The sequence below is a fragment of the Acomys minous genome (genome assembly GCF_964271855.1).
Source record: "Acomys minous genome assembly, chromosome: 16".
NCBI lineage: Eukaryota > Metazoa > Chordata > Mammalia > Rodentia > Muridae > Acomys > Acomys minous.
In genome coordinates, this window is record NC_140498.1 from 86,790,829 (window position 1) to 86,800,894 (window position 10,066).

The 10,066-nt window shown below is 51.6% G+C and overlaps 1 protein-coding gene across 1 annotated transcript in view; it reads right to left on the minus strand.

Moving 5' to 3' along the window:
• Positions 1 to 2,238, minus strand: part of MYL2 (myosin light chain 2) — a 7,267-nt gene extending 5,029 nt beyond the window's left edge. Inside the window, exons 1-2 of the mRNA XM_084762165.1 lie at positions 2,107 to 2,238; positions 1,031 to 1,120 (exon numbers count right to left, since the gene is read on the minus strand). Coding sequence (XP_084618291.1) covers positions 1,031 to 1,120; positions 2,107 to 2,109 — 93 coding nt within the window. The 5' untranslated portion in view covers positions 2,110 to 2,238. The remainder of the gene's footprint in view (positions 1 to 1,030; positions 1,121 to 2,106) is intronic.
• Positions 2,239 to 10,066: the final 7,828 nt, after the last annotated feature.

Here is a 10,066-nt window from a genome sequence, read left to right on the forward strand (position 1 = left end):
AAAGACTCAAGGATTGGAAACAGTATGAATTGATCAAACAACGATCTTCCTGTTGGGCCCACAGTCCTGAGAACTGAAAACGTGCCCATAAAACCATATCCAGAACATTCCGATGCAGGAGAGCTAGCCCCAGGCACATGAAAACATCCTCTTTATTAAAGGCATCAAGTTTCCTTTTTGGGGGTGACGGTTGTCCTGAGATTTGACGGTGATGACGGGTGAAGACACGGCAAGAGTAAAACCTGGGGACCTGCAGGAGGTGGCATTCTGCTTTCTGAGCTAGCGGCCACAGAGGTACCATCTTAGAACCTGTCTAGAAGTGTTCCTGTGACCACAGCTATCTCCCCTCAGCCCCTGACAGCCACCGAGGGCTAGGTGAGAGTGAGGACCTCATAGCCATGCTGGGACATGGCTCTGAGCTTGCCCTTCTTGGTCCTGGCCAGTGGCTTCACTTTGACACTTTGGTTAGGTGCCTGCGGTAAGGCACAGCCCCGCTGTTGAGGACAACAGGTCTCGCACAGCCTAGGCCTGCCCTGCCCTTTCTGCGTTGGAAGGTGGAATGGAAATTCCCCACGGTTAATATGTGGACATGACAGGGGTGGACATGACAGGGATGGACACTGGTGGGTGGCCATGCCACCTCATGCCGCCTAGTCCAGCGCACCAGGAACCCAGGCAGGAAAGGAGAAGTGAGAAAGGTCACAGGGACCATGGGCTGGACTTGGTCCTCCTATTTTCCTTCCCTTTCCTTCTGTCTCCTCTCTTTGCCTGCCCACCATCCCCAAGCATGGGAGCAGGGCTGAGGGACAGTGCTAGTGGGACCACCCTGAGGAGGGATGGCCAGTGGGTGGCTGTGCTTTCCTGGGAAATCCCTGCATTTCAACAAGGGTGTGTGTGTGCCTTTAAAAAAAAAAATCCACACGTTATTTAGACCCAGGTTTCTTTTGGGGGCTCACACATATGGTTTGGATGAGCCTGGGCATATGGGCGTGCGGGTCATTCCCCGCCCCCCCATCCCTGCCACACCCACCTCCTTAAACTCCTGGATCTGGGTCTGCTCGAACATGGAGAACACGTTGGAGCTCCCGCCTTCTAGCCTCTTCTTGGCTTTCTTTGGTGCCTAGGGGGAAAGAATCCATTAGACACCGCCGAGCCATCAGATCGGGACCTGAGCCAGGCCCCGTCACCTGGTCAGCCAGTCTCTGTTGCCTAGACAACATGAGAGATAAAGTGACACCCCAAAAGCACTCAAACGTTATCTAATTCTCTCCTCTGTTCCAAGGAGACAGAGGTATTGCAGTCTGTCACACAGCCACACAAACTCATGCAGTCTGTGCCTCTAGCCACCGTCTCACTCTATTTTTACGTTTTTCTTTTTTCCAGGCAGGGTTTCTCTGTAGCCTTGGTTGTCCTGAACTCACTTTGTAGACCAAGCTGGCCTTGAACTCTCAGAGATCTGCCTGCTTCTGCCTCTTTGTCTGTTTTTTTGTTTGTTTTGGTTTGGTTTTTTTTTTGGTGTTTTGGTTTATCAAACTGTCTCACTCTGACTAGCAGCTGTGGACTGCCTGTTCTGGGAGGCAGAGACAAATACTACAAGGGGGAATCTTTCACATTTTCAAGTTCAAAAGATGGAATCAGAAAAAAAAAATTCTTCCTGACTGCCTGAATGGAAAAAAGAAAAAGAAAAGAAGAAGAAGAAGAAGAAGAAGAAGAAGAAGAAGAAGAAGAAGAAGAAGAAGAAGAAGAAGAAGAAGAAGAAAAGTAAGATCAAGAATTACAATTTGATCTTTACAAGCCTTCGGTCTCTTTTGGCATGCTCTGGGAGCCATTGATTTCGGGAGAGGTCAGGAAGCAGGCACCCCCTCACACCAAACAAAACCCAACCTCTTTTCTTTGCTTTTTGCAAGTCCCCTGGGAGCTGGTTTGTGGCTCCCTGGGGCCACTGACTGGGGTCCCTCGGCGTGCTTGGTGCGAGGTGCTTCTCCATCTAGGCCTATGGGGTCTTTCAAGAGCCTCCCTCCTCCTCAAATAGAGTCCTTGGCTTGGAGGAGGTGTCTCTCTGCTGCCCACCCTGCGTCTTCCCTCAGGGGTCCACTGGCCACTCACCATGGTGTCTGGAGCTGGCTGCTGCCTCTGGAGAATCCGAGCCTGCTGGGCCCCCCTCTGCTGTGGAACAATAAATACCTCTTCCCCGGGGGGTTAAAAATAACCCCATGACCACTTTTGGCAGTTGTAGGTGAGGTGGAGGCCACCTAAGTCCCCCTCCCCCCCCCCCATGCCGTTCTTCTGAAGTAAGAGCCGCTCACTGGCCTGGGTTGACACGTGAGACCCCAAAAATGCTTTCAAGGTTAAAGAGACAGCGGCTGGGGCCTGGGAGGGATGCTGTGTGCTCCCTGCCCGCCTTTGATTGCCTAATGGGAAGAGTAACCCGGGAAGAGGAGGAGGAAGAGGAGGCAGAGGAAGCGTGGGCATTTGGCCCTGGGTCCAGGCACCGTCCAACCTCAGGGCCTTTGCAGCTGCGCACCCTGGGCAGCCTCTGGCACACTCCCTCCTCTGCTCAAATGTCACCCACCCTTGTCCTCAGTCTCACTTCTTCTCTCTCTGCCTTGGGTCCCCCCCCCCCCAGCCTGTTAGGCAAGCCAGCCCTTGAGGGTGGGGTCTTGTCCTCTCCCTGTCCCATCTTGTAGGTTGGCACTTGGCACTTGTGGACCAACTGGAGAAATGGCAAATGGCTCCCCAGCCCCCCAACGTTCAAGTCTCCAGCCACCCAGTGGGAGCAAGGCCAGTGTAGCAGTTGGGTCCCCATCTCATAGATATGGAGAAAAAAAAAAAAAAAAGAGGCTCAGAGAGGCAGGCCAGCTGCCGGGGACAGTGGCAAAGTGCTGGGAGGCCTGGAGTGTGTCGCTACACGGATTCCTTTTCTTTCTGAGACAGGGTCTCATGTAGCCCAGGCTGGCCTTGAACTCAGTATGTAGCTGAGGCTGACTTTGGACCTCTGATCCTCCTGGCTCCTCCTCTTGAGTGCTGGGATGACAAAGATGAGATCCAGGCAACCTTCACAAGGTGACTGTCGGACATTTCCTCCTTGGTTCAAAACAGTCTCGATCTGTGGTGCACAAACATGTGGCTACATATTGATATTAGAAATAAAGGGGGGTTAGGAGAGAGGAAGGGAGGTGACATACACCTGTTACCCCAACACCCAGGATACTGACTGAGGCAGGAGGATCGGGAGTTCATGGTCATCCTGGACTACATAGTGAGTTTGAGGCTAGCCTGGGCTACATGACTGTCAACATGAGTTCGAGGCTAGCCTGGGCTACATGACTGTCAACAAAACAAAACAGAACAACCACCAATTGAGCAAAACCTCACCCCCTGGCTTGTGGAGATTGTACTGAGGTGCATGTGACTTCCCAAGTATCATGGTGGCTAAGAAAGGAGGCGACCCACAACGGTTGTGGGAGGGTAGAGATTAAGGTTAGAGATTACCATGAGTCTGAGTCACCCACAGAGGTGACCTGTTCCCTTGGGCCACTGGTCCGCTGAGCTATCTGAGGAGCTGGTTTATGTTGCTGTGGGGGAAAGATTGTGGTGATTTGGTGAAAGAACCCAGGCCTGAGAACCTGAGTCGCTTGGAGACCTCCGCAGCCTCTGCGGGATCCTGCTCCACCTGGTAGGAATTCGCCTGGCAGACTCAGTGAAGGAGACCAGAGGATTCTGGGAATATGGTGGCCCAGCAAGGGCACAGAGCCACAAGGGCTGGAGACTCAGGGTTTCTGTACAGGGAAAATGCTGGGAAGACCCAGGTGGGTCCATGTCGAGCTGGGGGCGGGACTCAGCTCCTATCTCACAGTTCATAGGGGGCGGCAGTAGCTGACAAAACTCAGTCCTCAGGCTCCTGGCTGACGCTTCTCCTGTGACTCCAAACTTTTGCTCCTTGTGAGATTTCTGCAGCCTACAAGTTTCCAAGAACCAGCCCCAAGTACCGCTGAGCACAGAGAACCAGGAGCCCTGAGTGGAAGCCCAGTGCTTCCAGAACAATCGAGAACAAAGCGAGTGTGTCACTTTCCCATCACTGATACAAAAATACAACGGTAAACCCAGTAGCTCGGAGCAGCCAAACTCGCTACCTGGCAGGGCTGGCCGGTCAGAAATAGAAATCAGGCAGAGTGCTGCATCCCGCTGTGGATGTGCAGACAATCCTTTCCTTTGCCACTTCCAGCTCCTGGCAGCTGCCAACATTCCTGGGCTCGTATCCCCATCAGTGCAGCCTGTGTCTGGTCTTTCTGGCTATTCAGTGTCCCTCACAGGTGGCCACAATAAAGCTGTATGTTTCAATTCACAGGCAAACACATGCCAAAGAACAAAGCAAAAACCACACCCTGTACCCCAAAAGAAACAAAGGCCAGATTATATGGGGCATGAGGTTCTGAATTCTACCCCCTACCAAATCCAAACCCATATAAAAGTGCACACATACACACACACACACACACACACACACACACACACACACACACACGCACGCACGCACACACGCACACATACACACGCTCACTTCACTCTGACAAGTTTAAGAACTGGGCGTGGTGGTACACACCTTTAATCCCAGCACCCAGGAGGCAGAGGCAGGTAGATCTCTGTGAGTTTGTTTGTTTGGGATTTTGTTGTTGTTGTTTGTTTGTTTGTTGGCTTTTTGAGACCAGGTTTCTCTGTATAGCCTTGGCTGTCCTGGACTCGCTTTGTAGATCAGGCTGGCCTCGAACTCACAGCGATCTGCCTGCTTCTGCTTCCTGAGTGGTGGGATTAAAGGTGTGCGCCACCACTGCCCGGCTCGCTGTGAGTTCGAGGCCAGCCTGGTCTACAAAGTGAGTCTAGGATAGCCAAGCCTGCACAGAGAAACCCTGTCTCGAAAAACCAAAAAAACCAAAACCAAACCAACCAAACAAAAAACAAGTTTAAGAGATGAGGAAAGAGAAAAATGTGGGTCATATTTATAAACACACAAACGATTTTACCCCCAAAGGACTTTATTTATTGGACCCCTACTATGTTCAGGATCTGCCATACACCAGGAGTCAGGGGATACTGGGGTTTACATATGTCTCCCCGTAGCTCTTGGGTTGTGATTTTAATCACCAAATCTAGATTTGGTAGTGACAGGAGGTGGGGTCTGTGAAAGCTGAGGGAAGTTGGATGAGGTCATAGCATGGCCCTGAGATAGGATTAGTGACTTTGCCCCCAGCAGCCTCCAGGCGTGGAGAACGAAATCTCTTGTGTCTGTAAATGACCCAGCCTCTGGTGTTGTGTTATAGTCACACTGATAATTTACTCAGGGGAGATGAGCTTTGAGACTCTCAGGGATATATGCCCAACTGTCTACAGTATAATGTCCAGAGAGCGAATGTCACTTATTTTCTTGGGTTTTGTTGTTGGTTTTTGTTTGGTTTGGTTTGTATTAGATCTCACATAGCCGAGGCTGGCCCTGAACTGATTGTGTAACAGAGGATGACCTTGAACTCCTGATCCTCCTGTCTCCACTTCCTGAGTTCTGGGTTGACTCATTACATGCCTTTGCTTTTTAAAAGCCTGAGTATTGATTTAGTCCTCCAAGCGAGCAAAGAAACAAACCAAATAAAAACCCCAAATGCCAAACCTCAGGGAAATTCAAGCAAAATCCAGAAATGACCAGCTGGAGCGGCAAGTCCTGGCTCCTCATTAGAGGTGAAGTGGGTTAGAGAACCAGTCGGTTCCAGCTTCAATGTACTGGGCTGGAAAAAAAAACATATCTCTTTGGTTCAAAAGGATGGACAGATGTGACTGGTGATGGTTCCGGTCATGGGGGAGTCAGCGTGCGCCACACAGGGACTGTCTGCAGAGAGGAAACAGCCCCTGGCACTGAAGAGATTCTCACTCAGAACAAGGGAAGCCATGGCCAGGTGAAGTGACTCAGCCCACTTGAGACTATGTTGCTTCTAGGGAGATGAAGACAGGTGACTTGGGCCCACGGACCCAAGCATTTGTCATCTGCTAGACTGGAGCTGGGGGAATATTCAGTGTGATCGTCCTTGCTTGTGCACTGAGCAGCTGTGTGACATCAGGTAGGCGATTTGTTCCCCCCAGTCTCAGTTTTCTAATCTGTAAAGTGGGCATGATAATGATGTTACTCGCTAAGGGTTGTCATGAGGACAAAAGTCAGGGGGTATATCATGTGTGCTCTGGCACTGGCAGCATTTGTGATTATTTTGTGGGTGTTGACCCTGGGGACTCCTACTGGGGTGAAGAGCCTGCTAACTTTTACTCCAGTTTGATTCCCAGCACCCAGGCAAGGAGGCTCAAAACTCCCCGTAATTGTAGCTACGGTGATTTGCCACCCTCTTCTGACCTCCCTGAGTAGTGCACTCACATACAGACATACATACACATAATTAAAAAGACCAAAATAAATCTTAAAAAAAAAAAGTGCCAAGAAGAGACTTGATACCCTATGAGCATATAAAGGGGGAGGAAGTCTCCTTCAGTCACAGTCATAGGGGAGGGGAGTAAGGGGAAAATGGGAGGGAGGGAGGAATGGGAGGATACAAGGGATGGGATAACCATTGAGATGTAATATGAATAAATTAATTTTAAAAAGATGAAAAAAAAAAGAAAAGAAAACGAAGGCTGAAACAGGATTTCTGTTGAAGCAGAATTTGGGATAAATTGTGAGCAACTGGGAGACCTAAGGGCATAGGGATGTTTTACCCTCCCCGGCCCCCTACCTCTGTGTAGTTGTGGCTGTCCTGGAACTCGTTTCGTAGACCAGGCCGCCCTCAAACTCTCAAAGACCAACCTGCCTCTGTCTCCCTAGTGTGGGATTAAAGGTGTGTGTTACTATTGCCTGGCTTGTTTTAAGCCTCTTATCCATCTGTTTGGGATAGACTCTCATGATGTAGCCCAAGTTGGCCCGGAACTTGTGATCTTTTTGTCTCAGCCTCTCCACAGCCTGGGATCACAGGCCCCGGGCCACCATGCCCAACTTGGGGAGGATTTGAACTCATCTTCTCTGAAGGGGCCTGTCCCATGCCAGCTTCCAGGATGACTTGTGTGGCCCCTTGTCCCTTGCCTACATGACTCATTTGAAACTCCACAGCAGAGCCCCAGAACCCCAAGGGAGCAACAGGAGAGCAAAGTCTATTCTGAAAGGCAGGTCCAGGTGAGGGGAGGCCCCTACCATGGCTGGCTGGTCTCTTTAGGAGGTGGCCTCACCACAGCCAACCTGCCTTGGGTGCAGGGCCCTTTAAGGAGGTCGATGGAACCTATGTCTCTGTAGAAGGAAGGTCCTGCCATCCCAAAGTGTGGCTGATGGCTCCTGTCAGCAAGGATAACATATCTCCTCCCGTCGAGATGCTGAAGGTGTTGGTGACAACAGCTGCCCCTGGGGCTGGCAGCCACTCCAGCTAGCCAGAGGGAGTCAGGGGAGGTAGACCAGCTTCTGGCTGAGCACACTGGGTTCTGTGTGCTGCTCTGGCAGGCACCGTGGCTCCGTGCTTCAGTTTCCCCATAGAAGATGGGCACATAGCACCACCTTAAACATTCTAGAATGCTCCCAGGTACAGCCGTGTTGAGTCAGGCCAGCTCTTATACCCAACCAAAGCTGGAAGGGCACAGAAGTGCCATGGTGTGGATTTCTTCTTGTGCGTCTTTGTCCCCAACTCCTCTCTTCTCTCTCTCTCTCTCTCTCTCTCTCTCTCTCTCTCTCTCTCTCTCACCCCCTCCATTCTCCCTCTCTCTCTCTCCAGGGCTTCTCTGTGTAGCCCTGGCTGTCCTGGAACTCGCTCTGTAGATAGACCAGGCTGGACTCGAACTCACAGAGCTCCGCCTGCCTCTGCCTCCCGAGTGCTGGGATTAAAGGCGTGCGCCTCTGCCACAGGCCATCTCCCAATCCCTTTTCATCATAATTCTCCCACTCCCCTCAGATGCCCCAGCCGGCTCGATTCAGGCCTTGGCAAAATGTTTTTCTCTTTTGCCACTCTGATGCCTTGTGTCCACAGTTCCCTCTAACCCTGCCCCAGGTCTTGCCTGTGGCTGTAGCTCCCAATTACATTGCAGGCTCCCTTTTCTCGCCACTGTGCCCCACACTCTGCACACTCCTACGCCAACTCCTTTCTCTAGGTCCCTCTCTGATGGCCACTCCCCCCTCCTTAGCCTGATAGTTAAGATCACTTAGTAATTGGCCTTGATCTACTAAGAGTGCTACAGTCATTGAACACTGGGGTTCCAGGTCAGCTTTCCCTGGGAGAGGAGAAGCTGGACACATGACTTCACCAGACCAAACCTTGGCGTCTTCGCCCCAGGAAAAAAGCAAATAGTTCGGGTCTCAGAACACTGGTGCTATTACATCACGGTGGCCAACAGCTAACCATGTACTCACTGTGTGCTGTGGCTGCAGGTGGCCTGTGCAGATCCAGGTATGGGAGGACAGACATACAGACACACAGACACACGCTGTGCGGATCAGGGTAGAGAGAGAGAGACTGAGATTACTGTCTTCATCCTTTCTGGCCCCGCTTCCCACTCCAAGCTGTGGGCACCCAACTCCTAAGAATAGATGCTCTGAGCCAGCTGAGTTCAAATGGACAGGCCCCAGGCCCCAGAAGAGACAGTACGGCTTGTGCTGGATCCTCAGGAGTGGGCAGGGGCTTCACGCTGCAGAGTCTCCATCCTCTGCAGCCATCTTCTGACACTTGCCCCAGCAACACCAAGTGCTTATCACCGGTTTGCCAGCCTCCCCCGCCTTGCCAGACACTGCCCAGACTCCGCCCTGTGTATTTCACTCCAAACCATACCATAACACAGATGTTCATAGAAGGTCCATTGCTCAGATGAAAAAACTGAGGGTCAGAAAGGATCCTTCCTGTCGGCCCCACGGCCAGAGCCTCTGCTGTTTGCAACACCCCAGGTTGCTGGGGTTTTTCTCTGTGCACTCCCACTTTGGCCTGGGATCCAGCCGTCCCTACTGTCCCTCACTCTGAAGCAGAGATCCCACTGGAAGCCAGACACCCTTGGTGGCTTTTTCTCCCATCGTGTTTTGAGCCTGGGCTGGCTGGCTGGCTGGCTGGCTGGCTAGCTGGGGACAAACTCTCAGGAGGTCCTCTTTTAACGGTGCCCTTCAGGTGCCCTCGGGCAGCTGTCATGGCATGCCCGGCATTCCAGGGCATTGTCCTCTGTGTGAGACCAGGATGCCAGTGACAGCTGTGGCCTGACCTGTCTGCAGCCCCTTCACTGAGGAACTTGGAACCATGACAGCCCAGAGGGTTTCCCAGCCCTCTGATCTATATAAAGGCCATGCTCAGCTCCTCAGACATGCGACCTGGGGTCATGGGGTGAAGGACCTTTCAACATGACTTCAGCCAACACTGTGTGGGCCTCTGAGCCTGAGAACACAGGCTGGTGGCCTCAGTTCTGCGGACACGCAGGGGCAGGGACAGCGCCACCTGGCTCTGGTGGGAGCCACCTCAGGATGGGAGGATAAGGAGCCATCTTTGTGGTCACCACACAGCTATTTCCAGGAGCAGCTTCCCTTTGCCACATGGCCACAACCGAAGTGTCCCCAGATGCTGCCAGCCATCCCCAGAGAGAATGAGTGGCCGGGATGGTGGCAAGCCTGATGTTTTGGGGATGCCTCTGATGTCATGAACCTGGCCCTGGGGCTGCATGTACAGTGTTGGGTGACAGCTGAGTCCCTGTGCTCACTTTAAAAAAAAAAATTTATTTAGAGCTGGGTGTGAAGGTGCACACCTTTAGTCCCAGCACTCAGGAACTTAGGAGGCAGAGGCAGGTGGATCACTGTGAGTTCGAGGCCAGTCTGATCTACAAAGTGAGTCCAGGGCAGCCAAGGCTACACAGAAAAACCCTGTCTCAAAAAAACCAAAAAAAAAAAAAGAAAAAAAAAAAAGAAAAAAAAAGAAAAAAGAAAAAAGAAAGAGAGGAAGAAAAAAGAAAAAGAAAAAAATGATTTATTTATTATGCATACAGTATTCTGCCTGCATGTACTTCAGACCAGAGGAGGACACCAGATCTC